The 16,548-nt window shown below is 71.4% G+C and overlaps 2 protein-coding genes across 2 annotated transcripts in view; both read right to left on the reverse strand.

Moving 5' to 3' along the window:
• Positions 1–423: 423 nt before the first annotated feature.
• On the reverse strand, positions 424–12,130 carry ATG2A (autophagy related 2A). The gene is made up of 21 exons (XM_054001812.1): positions 11,815–12,130; positions 11,157–11,311; positions 10,189–10,269; positions 9,650–9,756; positions 9,279–9,371; positions 8,743–8,813; positions 8,267–8,346; positions 7,774–8,000; positions 7,594–7,682; positions 7,151–7,335; positions 6,090–6,445; positions 5,638–5,908; positions 4,926–5,138; positions 4,352–4,459; positions 3,820–3,907; positions 3,644–3,727; positions 3,446–3,515; positions 2,635–2,755; positions 1,689–1,842; positions 700–869; positions 424–504 (listed from the first exon to the last, which is right to left on the reverse strand). Exons 2-21 carry the CDS (start codon positions 11,205–11,207, stop codon positions 424–426), a joined length of 2,700 nt encoding a protein of 899 aa, XP_053857787.1. The 5' UTR covers positions 11,208–11,311; positions 11,815–12,130.
• A 1,066-nt stretch (positions 12,131–13,196) lies between these two features.
• LOC128820961 (basic proline-rich protein-like) overlaps positions 13,197–16,548 on the reverse strand; it is a 3,479-nt gene continuing 127 nt past the window's right edge. Inside the window, exons 2-11 of the mRNA XM_054001813.1 lie at positions 16,437–16,485; positions 16,184–16,361; positions 15,676–15,804; positions 15,203–15,316; positions 14,913–15,065; positions 14,263–14,464; positions 13,878–13,966; positions 13,611–13,708; positions 13,367–13,512; positions 13,197–13,309 (exon numbers count right to left, since the gene is read on the reverse strand). Coding sequence (XP_053857788.1) covers positions 13,197–13,309; positions 13,367–13,512; positions 13,611–13,708; positions 13,878–13,966; positions 14,263–14,464; positions 14,913–15,065; positions 15,203–15,316; positions 15,676–15,804; positions 16,184–16,361; positions 16,437–16,485 — 1,271 coding nt within the window. The remainder of the gene's footprint in view (positions 13,310–13,366; positions 13,513–13,610; positions 13,709–13,877; positions 13,967–14,262; positions 14,465–14,912; positions 15,066–15,202; positions 15,317–15,675; positions 15,805–16,183; positions 16,362–16,436; positions 16,486–16,548) is intronic.

Consider the following 16,548-nt stretch of genomic DNA (forward strand, 5'->3'; position numbering starts at 1 on the left):
GGCCGGCCCCAGTAAGGACCAGTGCCAGGGAAACCCGCAAGGACCGGCCCCAGTAAGGACCAGTGCAGGGAAACCCGCAAGGGGCCGCTCCCAGTAAGGGCCAGTGCCAGGGAAACGGGCAAGGACCGCTCCCAGTAAGGACCAGTGCCAGGAAACGGGCATGGACCGCTCCCAGTAAGGACCAGTGCCAGGGAACGGGCAAGGAGCGCTCCCAGTAAGGACCAGTGCCAGGGAAACCCGCAAGGAGCGCTCCAGTAAGGACCAGTGCCAGGGAAACGGGCAAGGAGCGCTCCCAGTAAGGACCAGTGCCAGGGAAACCCGCAAGGAGCGCTCCCAGTAAGGACCAGTGCCAGTGCCAGTGCCAGTCCCAGTTCCCCCCAGTAAGAACCAGTCGCAGTCCAGTTAGAACCAGTCTCTCCCAGTTTATTGGGGTGGGGTCGCGGCGGGGGTCGGGCCCCCCCAGTCCCTCGGTGGGGGCGGGGCCGCTCCTCGAGCCGGGGGGCGCTGGGGAGAGAAGGGGGGGGGTACTGGGGGTACTGGGGGGTACTGGGGGCACTGGGGGGCACTGGGGGGCACGAGCACCCCCCCCCCAGCACCGCCAGGGTGAACTGGGACCCCCCGACCCCAAACTGGGCCATACTGGGACCCCCCATCACCCCAAACCACAATGGGAGCCCCCCGCCGCCCACCCCAGCCCACACTGGGACCCCCCGACCCCAGCTGGGAGTCCCCCCGCCGCTGCCCGTACTGGTCCCTACTGGTCCGTACTGGGAGGCGCTGGTGCCGCTGGCCCCGGGGCTCCGGGGGGGCCGCGAGGAGCCGGGGGGGGCCCGGGGGGGCCACGAGTCCATAAAGGCCTCGGCCAGAGCCTGGGGGTCAAAGGTCACAGCCCGGACCCCCCCCCACACACCGCGGGGACCCCCCGAGACCCCCGGGGGGGGCCGGGGGGGGTCCAGAGGGAATGTGGGGGGTCCCAGGGGGGGATTTTGGGGGTCCCAGGGGGATTTTGGGGGTCCCGGGGGGGATTTGGGGGTGGATTTGGGGGGTCCCGGGGGGATTGGGGGTCCCGGGGAATTTGGGGGTGGATTTGGGGTTCCAGGGGGATTCGGGGGGGAATTTTGGGGGTCCCGGGGGGATTTGGGGGTCCCGGGGAGATTTGGGGGTGGATTTTGGGGTCCCGGGGAGATTTGGGGGTGGATTTTGGGGGTCCCGGGAGGATTTGGGGGGATTTGGGGTACCGGGGGGATTTGGGGGTGGATTTGGGGTCCCGGGGAGATTTGGGGGTCCCGGGGGGATTTGGGGGTGGATTTGGGGTCCCGGGGGGATTGGGGGTGGATTTGGGGTCCCGGGGGATTTGGGGTCCCGGGGGGATTTGGGGGTGGATTTGGGGTTCCAGGGGGATTTGGGGGATTTTGGGGTCCCGGGGGATTCGGGGGTCCCGGGGGGATTTTCGGGGTGCATTTTGGGGTCCCGGGGGGATTTGGGGGTGGATTTTGGGGTCCCGGGGGGATTTGGGGGTGGATTTGGGGTCCCGGGGGAATTTGGGGGTGGATTTGGGGGTCCCGGGGGGATTTGGGGGTGGATTTGGGGTTCCAGGGGGATTTGGGGGGATTTTGGGGTCCCGGGGGGATTCGGGGTGGATTTGGGGTCCCGGGGGGGGTTCGGGGGGATCTGGGCTGGGGTCCCACCTGCAGCCCCCGCAGCAGCCTCGTCCCCAGCCCCAGCGCGGCGCTGGCCGAGGCGGCCCCGAGCGCGGTGACACCGCGGGTCACCCCCCCGGGCCACCCCCCCGGGACCCCCCCCCCAGCAGCGGCAGCAGCAGCAGGTCCCGGAGAGCGCGCCCTGAGGGGACAGGGGGTACTGGGGGTACTGGGAATACTGGGGGGTACTGGGGTTAATGGGGGTACTGGGGGGTACTGGGAATACTGGGGGTACTGGGGTTAATGGGGGTACTGGGGGTACTGGGAGTACTGGGGGTACTGGGGTACTGGGGGTACTGGGGGTACTGGGGTACTGGGGATACTGGGAATACTGGGGGTACTGGGGGTACTGGGGGTACTGGGAATACTGGGAATACTGGGAATACTGGGGGTACTGGGGGTACTGGGGTACTGGGGGTACTGGGAATACTGGGAATACTGGGGGTACTGGGGGTACTGGGGGTACTGGGGGTACTGGGAATACTGGGAATTACTGGGGGTACTGGGAATACTGGAATACTGGGGGTACTGGGGGTACTGGGGGTACTGGGGACACTGGGGGTACTGGGAATACTGGGGGTACTGGGGATAGTGGGGGTACTGGGAATACTGGGGGTACTGCAGGTACTGGGATACTGGGGTTAATGGGGGTACTGGGAATATTGGGGGTACTGGGACACTGGGGGTACTGGGATACTGGGGACACTGAGGACACTGAGGACACTGGGGACACTGGGGACACTGAGGACACTGGGGACACTGGGGGCACTGGGGACACTGGGGACACTGAGGACACTGGGGACACTGGGGGGTACTGGGGACACTGGGGACACTGGGGACACTGAGGACACTGGGGACACTGGGGGCACTGGGGACACTGGGGACAACTGGGGACGGGGCACACCGGGGGCAGCGGTGGCCCGGTGGCACTCACAGAGCCGCAGCACCGCGTGCACGGGTGCCACCCCCCCCAGCAGCCCCGGCAGTTTGGTGACACCGGATGTCCCGGAGCCACTCGGCACCGGTAGGACACGACCCGGCCCAGCCCCCGCAGCCTGCGGGGACAGGGGGGACAGGGGGGACACGGGAATGGGGACTTTGGGGTCACTCGGAACCCCCAGGCCCCCACCAGCCCCTTTGTCCTGTGTCCACCCTCGTGTCCCCAGTGTCCCCAGTGTCCCCATTGTCTCCAGTGTGCCCATTGTCCCCAGTGTCCTCAGTGCCTCCCTGTCCCCAGGTGCCCATTGTCCCCAGTGTCCTCAGTGGCCTCCCTGTCCCCAGTGTCCCCAGTGTCCCCGCCATCCCCCTGTCTCTGGTGTCCCCCAATGTCCCCCAATGTCCCCAATGTCCCCAGTATCCCCCTGTCCCCCTGTCCCCCTGTCCCCCTGTCCCCTGTCCCACCCCTGGCGGTGGCAGAGCCGTTTCAGCCGCAGTTGGGAGCAGTTCAGCCGCGCCAGCCCGATCAGGATCCGGCCAGGGCGCCCTGGGGACAGTGAGGGGACAGAAAGGGACGGTGAGGGGACAGAGAGGGGACAGAGAGGTGACAGCATCACTGGGGCATGGGGAATGGGGACGGTGAGGGGACAGAGAGGGGATAGAAAGGGGACAGTATCACTGGGGCATGGGGACAGCAGGGGGACACCACGGGGACAGCGGCAGTCAGGGACAGGCCCGGGGCCACCAGGGGATGGTGGCAGCGGGGGACACGGCCGCGGGGGCTGTCACCCCCTGTCACCCCCTGTCACCTGCTCCATGGTGACGCGCTTGCCGCGGTAATCCAGCCAGACGGGGACATCGGCCGTGAAGCGGAACTCGCTGGGGACAGGGAGGGGACAGGGAGGGGGACAGGGACAGCGCCGTCAGCCCAGGACAGCCCAGTGCCCCCCAGTCCCCCCCAGTGCCCCCCCAGTCCCCCCCAGTCCCCCCAGTGCCCCCAGTCCCACCGGAAGTAGATCGGGGGCGTCTCCGTTTCGGGGTCCTTGTCCGGGGCGGCTCCGACTGGGGGGGGTCCCCGAGCCCGGGGGGGGCTGCAGAAGGGGGGGGGGAGCGGTGAGGGGACCCCCAAGAGCCCGGAGCCCCTCCCCCCAGCACGGCCCCTCCCCCCCCGGGCCGCGGGTACCGGGCGGGGGTCCCGGGGGGGGGCCCGGGGGGGGGCTCAGGTGGGCGAGGAAGGCGCCGGCGAAATCCCTGAGGAAAATCAGCGCGTCCTGGGGGGGAGAGGGCAGCGTGAGACCCCAAAACCAGACAGAGACCCCCCGAAAACAGCCAGAGATCCCCAAAAACAGCCAGAGACCCCCCAAAAACAACCCAGAGACCCCCAAAAACAGCCAGAGACCCCCCAAAAACAACCCAGAGATCACCAAAAACAGCCAGAGACCCCCCGAAAACAGCCAGAGACCCCCCAAACCAGCCAGAGATCTCCAAAAACAGCCAGAGACCCCCCAAAAACAACCCAGAGACCCCCAAAGCAGCCACAGACCCCCCCAAAAAACAGCCAGAGACCCCCCAAAAACCCCAAAGACCCCCATAAAACATCCCAAAGACCCCCCTACGACCCCCCAGACCCCCCCGAAGACCCCCAAAACTCCTCCAGGGGCCCCCCCAGGCCCCTCCAGACCTCCCCAGGCCCCCCTAAAGACCCCCAGCCCCACCTGGTCCACGTGCAGGCGCAGCGGGGTCAGGGTGACCCTGAGGCAGCACTCGGGGACCCCCCCAGGGGGGGGCGGCTGGGGCAGCACCCGCAGGGCCTTGACCCAGAGCTGGGGGGGGCACCAAAAGGGGTCATCAAAGGGGGGGGGCACGGGGGGGTCGGGAAAAGGGGGGGTCGTTTTTGGGGTGCTTTGGGGAGGGGGAAGATTTGGGGTCAGATTTGGGGAGGGTCTCAGGGCAGGGGGGTCACGGCCGGGGGGGGCAGGTTTGGGGGATTCGGGGGGGTCGGGTTTGGGGCGTGTCAAGAGATGAGGGTCGCGTTTGGGGGGGTTGGGCGGGGCCGCATTTGGGGTCCCAGATCCGGGGTCTCACAATCGGGGTCACGCTTGGGGTCTCAGATTTGGGGGTGTCTAAGATCCAGGGGTCACGTTTGGGGTGTCTTTGGGGGGGGGGGGGGCCGATTTGGGGGGTGTCCCACATTTGGGGGGAGGGTCCCACATTCAGGGTCCCCACATTTGGGGCTGCCCCACATTTGGGGGGTCCCAGACCGGGGGTCCCGGCCCCGGGCTGTCGTACCGTGGGGGGCTGCGGGGGGCGGCCCGGCCCGGGGGGTGGCGGCAGAGGAAGGGGGGCGCGCCGCCCCCCCCCCAGGCGGTCGCGCAGCTCCAGCTCGGGCACCAGCAGCACCAGGCGGGAGGTGGGCGCCTCCCCCGGGCCAGCGCGCCCCCCCGCGCCCCCCCCCGCCGCCCCCCCGGGCTCGGCCGCGTACGTCTCGTGCTGGAAGCACACCTGGGGGGCGGGGGGGGGGGGCACGGGGGGGCGCTGGGGCAGGAGACGCCCCAGCACACCCCGAAACCCCCCCCGGGAGAGCCCAAAAATCCCCCCCCCGAGAGCCCAAAAATCCCCCCCAACGCACCCCGAAACCCCCCCAGAGAGCCCAAAAATCCCCCCCAGCGCACCCCAAACCCCCCCCCCCCCCCCGGAAACACCAAAACAGCCCCAGGAGCCCCAAACCCCCCCCGGGACCCCCCTCCCCACCTCGGCCCAACCTCCTCCCCCCCACAGCGCCCCCCATAACCCCCCTGGGACCCCAAAATCTCCCCCGGGACCCCCGAACTGCCCAAGTGCCCCCCCTGGCCTCCCCGGGACCCCCAGGAGCCCCCAGGCCCCGCCCCCTCACCTTGCCCAGGTGCAGCCCCAGGCCCCGCCCCCTCACCTTGCCCAGGTGCAGCCCCAGGCCCCGCCCCCTCACCTTGCCCAGGTGCAGCCCCAGGCCCCGCCCCCTCACCTTGCCCAGGTGCAGCTCCATCAGCTGCTCTGGGACCCTCCCGGGGCCCCCCCGGCAGCGCCACCGCGGGGGGGGCGGGGCCTGCGGTGCGGGGGCGGGGCCTGCAGAGGCGGGGTCAGTGCGGACACACCCACTGTTCCTCCCGGCCACGCCCACTGCACACACCCACCAGCCCCACCCCTGTGGCCTGGGGTGTGTCCATTCCACGGCCACGCCCACCTGGGCCCCTCCCTGCTTGGGGGTGTGTCCCAATAAATGGCCACACCCAGCCCTGCCCCACCCATGGGCGTGCCCCACCCTGAGGTACGCCCCCCATCAGCTCCACCCATGGGTGTGTCCCCCCTTGGGGTGTGTCCTCACAAGCCCCACCCATGGGTGTGTCCCCCAGCCACGCCCTGGGGCGTGTCCCCATGGGCGTGTCCCACCCTGGGGCGTGTCCCCATGAGTCCCACCCATGGGCGTGTCCCACCCTGGGGCATGTCCCCATGAGCCCCACCCATGGGTGTGTTCCCCAGCCACGCCCTGGGGGCGTGTCCCCATGAGCTCCACCCACAGGCGTGTCCCAGCCTGGGGCGTGTCCCCGGCCCCGCCCACGGGCGTGTCCCACCTGCGCTGGGCGGGGCCGAAGTCCCGCCCCCCCGTAGAGCGCCCAGGTGAGGCTGAGGTCGCGCAGGACGAGGCGGGCGCGGGGCGGGGGCAGCCCCGGGGGGGGGGCGCAGCCGGGTCCCGCTCCCCCCCGCGGGACCCCGAAGTGGCCGGGCCGGAGCCGCAGGGGCCCGGGGGCGAGCCAGCGCAGCCGGGGGGCGGCCTGGGGACAGGGACAGGCGGTGTCACCTGGGGACAGCCCCAATGGCACCTGGGGACAGCCCCGAATGGCACCTGGGGACAGCCCCAATGGCACCTGGGGACAGCCAGTGCCACCTACACACACCCCAGTGTCACCTGGGGACAGCCCCCAATGGCACCTGGGGACAGCGCCCAGTGTCACCTGGGGACAGCCAGTGCCACCTACACACACCCCCCAGTGTCACCTGGGGACAGGGACAGGCGGTGTCACCTGGGGACAGCCCCAAACGGCACCTGGGGACAGCGCCCAGTGTCACCTGGGGACAGCCAGTGTCACCTGGGGACAGCCAGTGTCACCCACACACACCCCCCAGTGTCACCTGGGGACAGGGACAGGCAGTGTCACCTGGGGATGGCCCCAATGGCACCTGGGGACAGCCCCGAATGGCACCTGGGGACAGCCAGTGTCACCTGGGGACAGCGCCCAGTGTCACCTACACACACCCCCCAGTGCCACCTGGGGACAGGGGACAGCTCGCTGTCACTTGGGGACCCCAAATGTCACCTGAGAACCCCCAAGGTCGCCTCCGACCCGCCCTATTGTCACCTGGGGACCCCCAGTGTCACCTGCAGACAGGGGCACCCCCTAATGTCAGCTAGGGACCCCCCCCAAAGTCACCCGGGGCCCCCCCCAGACCCCCCCGAACCCCCAGAGCCCCCCACTCACGGTCTCGGGGGTCTCAGGGGCCTCGAGGACGCAGAACCCCTCGGGGTCGGGGTCGGGGTCGGGGTCGGCGCCGCCCCCCCGGGGGGGCTCGGGGGCCGCGGGGGGGGCCCGGGCGGAGCCCCCCCCCTCCCCCGGGAACAGGTACAGGGACACGGGGGGGGGCCGGGGGGGGGCGGGGGCCTGGGCTGGGGGGAGAGGGGGGGGTCAGAGCCCCCCCAGACCCAGAGCAGCCCCCCCAGACCCCAAAGAACCCCCCCACACACTGAACAGCCCCCCCAGACCCATCAAGGCCCCCCCAGACCCAAACCATCACCCCCAGAGCCAGGACAGCCCCCCCAGACTCAGGATGGGCCCCCCAGCCCCAAAATGGGGCCCCCCCAGACACACCAAAGCCCCCCCAGACCCCGCCCCACCCCCCAAACCCCCCCCCAGCCCCCCCATACCGGGGGTCCGGGGGTCCCCGGGGGGGTCCCCGGGGGGGTCCCTCAGGGCGTCTGTCAGGTCCTGCTGGTTGATGGGGGCGGGGGGCGGCCTGGGGGGGGGGGGGCAGAATTGGGGGGGGCACTGGGGGTCCCCGTGCGCCCCCCCAGCCGCATTTTGCCCCCTCCCAGCCCCATTTTTGCCCCCCCAGCCCCACCTGCTCTCCCCCCGGGGGGGGCTCCGCCCGTCCCGGGGGTCTCTCCCCAGGTGCCCCCGGGCGGGGGGCGGGTCCTTCGCCGGGGGGGGGTCCCGGGGGGGCCCTTGGGGGGGTCCCCAGGTGCTGCAGCAGGCGGGCGAGGGCGGCGGCGCTGTCGGCGCAGGTGCGGCCGCGCAGGCGGGCGGGGGCCACCAGCAGCTCCTCGGGGGGGGCCTGCGGGGGGGGGGGGGGCACCGGAGAGGGCACTGAGCCCCCCCGAGCCCCCCCAAACCCGCCTGCCCCCCCCGACCCTCCTTGAACCCCCCCAAAATGCCCCCAAAGCCCCCCCCCCACCCCTCAGGACCCCCCCCCCCCCCCCCCAGCCCAGCAGCTCCTGGGGGGGGAGGGGGGATCACCCCAAATCCCAGCGACCCCTCCCGGCCCCCCCAAAGCCCCCCGGCCCCCCCCGATCCGCCCCCCCGCGCCCCGCCCCCACTCACCGCGCCCCCCTCGCCGTCCCCCCCCCGGCCGGTGCTCAGGAGCAGCTCCAGGAAATCCACGTCCAGCACGGACACGAAATCTGGGGGGACACCGCGAGACCCCCCCGCAGTGACCACGGAGTGACCCCCCAGAGTGACCCCTGGAGTGACCCCCCAGACCTGGTTTTGGGGGGGTCCGAGTTCGGGGGTCCCATTTGAGGGTCCCAGTTTGGGGGTCCCATTTTAGGCCGGGGTCCCATCTGGGGGTGGTCCCGTTAGGGGGTCCCGTTTGGGGGGTCCCGTTTGGGGGTCCCGTTTTGGGGGGTCCCGTTTGGGGGTCCCATTTGGGGGTCCCGTTTGGGGGTCCCGTTTGGGGGTCCCGTTTTGGGGGGGTCCTGTTTTGGGGGGTCCCATTTGGGGGTCCCGTTTGGGGGTCCCGTTTGGGGGTCCCATTTGGGGGTCCCGTTTTGGGGGGTCCCGTTTGGGGGTCCCGTTACCCCTCTGCAGGTCCAGCGCCGCCCCCCCGCAGCGCTCGCTCAGGAACACGGAGCCGTCATCCACCAGGAGCCTGGGGAGGAGGGTCAGGGGGGGCAGCACCCCCAAAAACCCCCGGACCCCCAAACCCCCCCCGGACCCCCAAGCCCCCCCCGGACATCCAAAAACCCCCCGAACCCCCAACCCCCCCCCTCCAGACCCCCAAAAAACTCCTGGGAGCTGTGGGAGCACCAAACCTTCCCTGGCATTCCCCAAAAAATCCCGGGGAGCCTCAAAACCCCCCCCAGGACCCCCCCCCCAACCCCCCCGGGACCTCCCCCAGAATCCCCAAAATCCCCCCAGGAACCCCAAAAATCCTCCCAGGGCCTTCCCCAATCCCAAAAATCTCCCGGGAAACTCCCCAGAAAACACCCTGGGGACCCCAGAAAACGCCGCGGAGACCCCCCCAGGCACCTCCAGGACCCCCCAAACCCACCCGGGCCCCCCCCAGCTCGCCCTCGGCGCACCCCAAAATCCCCCCCGGTGCCCCCAGACCCACCTGAGGGCGCCCGGGCGGGGCTCGGGGCCGCTCCCGCAGGTGAGGCTCAGGGTCTCGGCCGTCAGCAGCACCCGCAGCGCGAGGGGCGCCGGCCTGGGGGGCGGGGGGCACCCCAAATCCGGGTCACCCCCCCCGGGAAAGGCCTCGGGGTGCCCCCCCCCCCCAAAGCCCCCCCTGGTTTGGGGTGTCGCACTCAGGGGAGCCCAAAATCAGAGCCCCCAAAAAAGGGACCAATACCCCCCCCAGAGCAGCCCTGTTTTGGGGTCACCCCCGTTCTCAGGATCCCCATTTTGGGGTCACCCCCCCTTCTTGGGGTCACCGTTTTGGACTCCCCGTTTCTGGGGTGCCCCCCTCGTTTTCGGGGTGCCCACCTGTAGTCGAGGGCGCAGCGCTGCAGGTGCAGGTGCAGCTGGGTCAGGGGGGTGGGGGCCACGTACCCCAAAACCGGCTCGTCCTCCAGGGCCAGCAGGGCCAGCAGCTGCGGGGGGACCCCAAAAGTGACCCCAGGAGCCCCCAGAAATGAGAAACCCCATGGGAAAAAATAAAAAAAATTAAAAAAAAACAAAAACGGGAAATCGTCAAAAACCCTCCCAAAACGGGAACAACTGAAAGAACCGCAAAACCACGAAACCCCCCAAAAAAACCCAAAAATGGGAAACAAAAATGGAAATTGTCAAAAACCTTCCCAAAACAGGAATGACTCAAAAAGCTCCAAAACCACAAAACTGCCTGAGAGAAACCCCAACCGCTCCAAAAACCCCCAAAAACAGGAACGAGCAAAACAGCCCCAAAACCAGGAACCCCAAAAATGAGAACCCCAAAAATGAGAACCCCAAGAACGGGAAGCCCAAATCTCCCCAGCAGGGCCCCCCCAGCCCTGGGGACACCCCCAGGTCGGGGTCCCCCTCACCTGGCTGTACCAGGGGGTCCCGGGGGGGTCGGGGCGGTGCCGCAGCATCACCCCCTCGAGGGCCACGGCCACCTCCAGCTCCTGGGGACAGCGGGGACATTGCGGGGACACTGGGGGGACACTGGGGGGGTGTCCCCAAAGTCCCTCCTGCCCCTTCCCACGAGCTCTGTCCCTCCCGTGCCCCACTTTGTGCCACGGTGTCCCCCCCCAGTGTCCCCCAGCCCCCCAGTGACCCCCCCATGTCCCCCCAGTGTCCCCCCATTTGTGTCCCAATGTCCCCATCCCCATCTCTGACCCTGTCCCCACCTTGGTGTCCCCATCCTGTGTCCCTGTCCCCCTGTCCTTGTGTCCCCTGTCCCCACCTTGGTGTCCCCTGTTGCTATCCCCATCCCCTGTCCCCATCTCTGACCCTGTCCCCACCTTGCTGTCCCCATTCTGTGTCCCTGTCCCCCTGTCCTTGTGTCCCCTGTCCCCATCTCGCTGTCCCTGTCCCCATCCCCTGTCCCCCTGTCCCCGTGTCCCCATCTCTGACCCTGTCCTCACCTTGCTGTCCCCATCCTGTGTCCCTGTCCCCGTGTCCTTGTGTCCCCTGTCCCCACGTTGCTGTCCCCATCCCCTGTCCCCATCCCCTGTCCCCGTATCCCCGTGTCCCCTGTCCCTGTCCCCACCTTGCTGTCCCCATCCTGTGTCCCTCTCCCCGTCCCCCTGTCCTTGTGTCCCCTGTCCCTGTCCCCTGTCCCTGTCCCCCGTGTCCCCTGTCCCTGTCCCTGTCCCCATCCCCTGTCCCTGTCCCCACCTTGCTGTCCCCTGTCCCTGTCCCCATCCCCTGTCCCTGTCCCCACCTTGCTGTCCCTGTCCCCGTCCCCTGCCCCCTGTCCTTGTGTCCCCTGTCCCCCACCTTGCTGTCCCCGTGTCCCCTGTCCCCATCCCCTGTCCCCGTGTCCCCCTGTCCCTGTCCCTGTCCCCACCTTGCTGTCCCCGCGGGGGCTCAGGCGGCTGCCCAGCGCCAGCGCCAACATCCGGGGGGGCGGGGGGACCCCGGGGGGGGGCGCGGGCTCCTCCCAGGGCACCAGGGTGGGGTGCAGGGGGGGGGGCGGCCCCTCCCCCTCCTCCGGCACCGGGCCTGGGGGAAGGTGGCACTTGGGGGACCCCGACACGGGGCACAGCCCCCCCGAAAACCAGAGACCCCCCCGAAAACCAGAGACCCCCTCAAAAACCAGGGACTCCCCCCGAAAACCAGGGACCCCCCCCAAAAACCAGAGACCCCCCCCCAAAAACAGAGAGGTTCTGACACCCCCCAAAAACCGGGACCTTCCATGCCCCCCCCTCCCCCGAAGAGACCCCCCTCCCCCACTGCGTGTCCCCCTCCCCAATTTCCAGGGCATTTCCCCCCCCCGTTTCTGACACCCCCTCCTTCACTTCCCCCCCACCTCGGGACACCTCCCCCACCACATTTTGGGCCCCCCCCCCCCCCCCATGTTTTTTTGGGCCCCACATTCTGCCCCCTCCCCCCTCCCCGGTTTTGTCTCTCCCCCCCATTTCCACGCTGCCCCCCCCCCCGGTTTCGGGGCCCCCCCCGGTTTCGGGGTCCCCCCGGTTTCGGGGCCCCCCCCGGTTTCGGGGTACCGTGCAGCAGGACGAGGCTCCGGGCGTCGGCGCAGGCCCGGGACAGGCCCCCGGACCCCCCCCGGGCGGGGGAGGATGCAGAGCCGCCCCTCCCCCACCTCCAGCACCAGCCGCGAGCCCGGGACCCCCCCCCTGGGGACACCCCAAAAACGGCGTCACACGCTGCCCCTCCCCCACGGCCCCCACCCCCCTGGGGACACCGCGAGGTCACCGGCAGGGGGGGACACGGGGGGGACAGGAAAGGACCCCAGGGGACCCCAAAAGGACACAGGACAAAGGCGGGACCCCTGGGGTGGCACAGGGTGGCACTTGGGGACCGCTGGGGTGGCCCCGGGTGGCACTTGGGGACCCCTGGGGTGGCACAGGGTGGCACTTGGGGACTCAGGGTGACCCCTGGTGACCCCAGGTGACAATTGGGGACCCCTGGCGTGGCCCCAGGTGACAATTGGGGACACAGGGTGACCCACAGTGACCCCGGGTGGCACTTGGGGACCCCTGGGGTGGCCCCGGGTGACAACTGGGGACTCAGGGTGACCCCTGGTGACCCCGGGTTACAAATGGGGACCCCCGGCGTGGCCCCGGGTGGCACTTGGGGACCCCTGGGGTGGCCCCGGGTGGCACTTGGGGACTCAGGGTGACCCCCGGTGACCCCGGGTGGCACTTGGGGACCCCTGGGGTGGCCCTGGGTGGCACTTGGGGACCCCTGGGGGTGACCCCGGGTGGCACTTGGGGACCCCGGCCCTCACCGCGGGGGGGACGCTCGGCGGTGACGCGGCCCCAGGGCACGGTGACCAGGATGGCGCCGCCGCTCTGGGGGGCCCGGGGGGGTCCCCGGGGTCCTGCGGGGACCCCCCGGGGCCTTCGTCCTCCTCATCCTCATCCTCGTCATCCTCCGAGTCTGGGGGACAACGGAGGGGTCGGGGGGGACCCGCAGAGCGAGGGGACACCGAGGGGACAGCCCGGATTTGGGGGGGGGGTCCCGGGGTCTCACCTGTGCCCAGCGCCGACCTGCAGGGCCTGAAGGGGGCGGGGCCTTCTGAAGGGGCGGAGTCCTCCGGAGGGGCGTGGTCCCCGGAGGGGGCGGGGCTGACCGAGGGGGGCGGGGCCGGCCGGGTCCCAGAGCAGGAGGTCGTTGTTGATCCTGGGGGGGGTTTGGGGGCTCGGGGGGGGCTCAGGGGTCCAGGGGAGCCCCTCGAGACCCCCCAGTCCCCAGGTGTGTCCCCGGGTGTGTCCCCAGGTGTGTCCCCGGATGTGTCCCCAGGTGTGTCCCCGGGTGTGTCCCCAGCTGTGTCCCCAGGTGTGTCCCCAGGTGTGTCCCCGGGTGTGTCCCTGGGTGTGTCCCCAGGTGTGTCCCCAGGTGCGTCCCCAGGTGCGTCCCCCCCTCACCTGCGGCCACTCAGGAGCCCCCCAGGTGTGCCCGGGTTCCGTGGCCACCCCCGGGGTTTGGGGAGCCCCGGCAGGTGCGGGGGCTTCTCCCCAGGTTTCGGGGCTCCCCCTGCGATGAGGCAGCCCCCCACGGGTCACCCCTCACCTGTCCCCCTCGCCCCCTCACCTGTTGTAAGAGCCGCTGCAGCAGCTCGGGGGGGGGTCAGGCTCAGGTGGGCGCGGGGCAGCGTCACCTGCAGGCTCCAGGGGGCCCCGCCCAGGGCCCCCCCCACGAACGCCCCCCAGCTCCTCGGGGGTCCCCGGCAGCACCAGCTGGGGGGGGAGGGGGGCAGGTGGCACCGGGGGGCGCTCGGGGGCGACCCCTGGAGAGACCCCCGAGCCCCCCGGGGAATTCGGGGAGGGGGCTGCACCTCGTGGCTCTCGTAGATGCTGCGCCGGGCGGAGAACGGGGTCGGGGGGGGCCCGGGGGGGCCCTGCGGGGGGGGCCGCGGCCACCGTCACCTCCAGCCTGGGGGACACGGGGGGGGGGGGTCAGCATGGGGGGGGGGGGGGGTGAGGAGCCCCCAAATCCCCCCCGCAGACCCCAGGGGTGCAAGAAGCCCCCCAAAAATGGACCCCCCCAGGCCCAAGGATCCCTCCCCCAGGCCCCAGGACCCCCCAGGCCCCCCCCTGCTCACGTGGGGATGCCGTGGGCCCCCCCCCGGGCCGGGCCCCGGCTCGGCGCGCAGGCAGGGCAGGGTCCCCATGTCCTCGGCCTCGTAGGTCACTGGGGACAGGGGGGGACAGGGGGGGACGGGGGCGTCACGGGGGCGTCACGGGGGGGTCACGGCCCCGCCCCCCGCACCGCCCCCCCACCCCAGCCGTGTCCCCTCCCCTCCGTGTCCCCCCCCATGTCACAGCCCCCCCCGCTGCCCCCACGGCCGTGCCACCTCCTGTCCCCCCCAACGCCCCCCATGTCCCCGCTGGCCCCGGCAGGGTCCCCTCCCTGCCCCCATCCCCCCCACCCCAGTGCCCCCCATTCCCCCCTGTCCCCCCCCCCCCCCGTGTCCCCTCCCCGCTCACCTTCCAGGTGCTCGCAGGCCATGGCCCCGCCCCCCGGCCCCGCCCAGCCCCGGGGCGCCCCCAGCCCCACCCGGAGGCTCTCGGGGCGGAGCCGGGGCGGGGGGGCGCGGGCGGGGGCGGGGCGCAGGTCGGTCAGGGGCAGCCACAGCCGCAGCCCCGCCCCCGGCGCCGCCCACCGCACCAGGGGCCACGCCCACCGCGCCTGGGAGTGGGGCAACATCGGGACACAAGGAGGAATCATCAGAAAGCCACGCCCACAATTTTGCTCTAACCACACCCACAAACCAAGCCCCTCCCCTCAGCCACACCCAACGACCAAGCCCCTCCCCTCAGCCACACCCAATGACCAAGCCCCTCCCCTCAGCCACACCCAACGACCAAGCCCCTCCCCTCAGCCACACCCAACGACCAAGCCCCTCCCATCAGCCACACCCACTGACCAAGCCCCTCCCCTCACCAACCCCTCCCTACTCCTGAACTCCTCCCACTTTAAGCCCCTCCCATCCCAAGCCACCATTGGTCCCATCCATTAAGCCCCTCCCCATGGCCCCACCCCTTTTCAAGCCCCTCCCCTTCAGCCCCACCCTCCCAAGCCCCGCCCTTCCCCAGCTCCTCCCACACAAACCCCACCCCTTTCTAGCCCCGCCCACCTCTCCAGGGGGCGTGTCCTCTGCCATGGGCGTGTCATGGGCGGGGCCAAAGATGGCGGCGAGGGCGGGGCCGAGGCGCTCGAGCAGCCCCAGGTCCAGCTCGGCCTCGAGGGGGCGGAGCTCCACCCCCAGCTCCAGCGGGTGGGCGGGGCCCTGGGGGGGCAGGGCGGATTTCGGGGTCTGGGGGGGGCGGGGGCAGCCCCGGGGGCCCTGGGGGGGTCCCCACGGCCCCGCCCCCCTCCCCCAAACCCTGCCGGGGGGGGCACTGGGGCCCCCCCTCCCCCACTCACCTTGGGGAGGGGCGGGGCCCCGCGGGGGGCGGGGCCGGGGGGGCCCCAGCGTAGGCGGAGCACGGGCTGGGCGGGGGCGGGGCCGGCGGCCGGGGGGGTGGGGAAACACAGAACCTGGGGGCGGGGCCAGGGATGGGCAGGGTGGCCACACCCGAACAGGCCCCGCCCCACTGTGCGAGCCCCACCCCTCCACAGCCACACCCTGACAGGCCACACCCATTAATGTCAGCCCCAACCCTCCACAGCCACACCCATTTCCCACCACCCTGCTGGCCACGCCCCTCCCCAGGCTCCGCCCCAGAGCTGTGTGCAGGAGCCAGGCCACGCCCTCCCCAGGCCACACCCACCAGCCCCACCTCTCTTTAGGCCCCATCCCACAGCCACACCCTCCGCAAGCCCCACCCGCTTTTAACCACACCCCCCCATTCCCACCCGCTCTGGCCACGCCCTGGCCACGCCCCGGGCACGCCCACCTGCAGGCGGGGCGGCCGCGCCCCCCGGCAGCTCCTCCAGCAGCTCCAGGCGGGCGAGAGAGAGCCCCCCCCGGGGCCCCCCCCGCGCCCCCCGAGTCCAGCCCCAGCTGCGCCCCCCCCGCCGACAGCCTGGGGGCGGAGTCAGCGGGGGCGGGGTCAGCGGGGGCGGGGTCAGCGGGGGCGGAGTCAGCGGGGGCGGGGTCAGTGGGGCGGGGTCAGCGGGGGCGGGGTCAGTGGGGCGGGGTCAGCGGGGGCGGGGTCAGTGGGGGGGATAAAGGGGGGACAAAGTGGGGACGGGGGGAGGGGTCCTGGGGGGCTGCGGGGGGCTGGGAACGGGGGTGGGGGAATGGGGAAAAAAGGGAAGGAAAAGGAAGAAAAATGGGAAAAAATGGGGGGGGGGGGACAAATTTGGGGACAAGGAGGTGGAAATGGGGGAGGGGGTGGATGGGAGGGGCCGAGGGGGTCTGGGGACATTGGGGGGGACGTGGGGGGTGGGGGAGGGCCTCACCTGAGGTGGGGGAAGGGCAGGGCATGGTCCCAGGCGGGGTGGGCGTGGCCGTCGCAGAGCTCCGCCCACAGGCGCTGGTGGGCGGGGCTGGGGGCCCCGCCCTGCTCGGGCAGCACGGCCGTGAGGGTCCCCAGGGTCACCTGCACCCGCAGCCCCCCCCCGCACGGGGGACCCCGGCCTGGACACGGCGTCAGAGACCCGGGGGGGCTCCGGGGACCCCCCGGGACCCCCCCCGGGGACCCCCCGGACTCACCTGGGGGGGCGCAGCTGTGGGGGGAGGGGCGGCGGCGCCGGGGGCTCCCCTGGTTGGGTGGGGGGGGGGGGGAGGGGTGAAGAGGGTGGGGTCAAACCATGAAATTCCCCCC

The sequence above is a fragment of the Vidua macroura genome, chromosome 33, assembly GCF_024509145.1.
Source record: "Vidua macroura isolate BioBank_ID:100142 chromosome 33, ASM2450914v1, whole genome shotgun sequence".
Classification (NCBI taxonomy): Eukaryota; Metazoa; Chordata; class Aves; order Passeriformes; family Viduidae; genus Vidua; species Vidua macroura.

Bases quoted from the DNA above. Each gene is read 5' to 3' on its own strand.
- ATG2A (XM_054001812.1), bottom strand. From the start codon at position 11,207: ATGTTGGCGCTGGCGCTGGGCAGCCGCCTGAGCCCCCGCGGGGACAGC. The intron at 3,728-3,819 runs GTACCCGCGGCC...CCCCTTCTGCAG, and splicing joins CCCCCCGGGACCCCCGCCCG to CCCCCCCCGGGCTCGGGGAC. The intron at 505-699 runs GTGGGCTGGGGT...TTCTCTCCCCAG, and splicing joins TGGGGTCGGGGGGTCCCAGT to CGCCCCCCGGCTCGAGGAGC.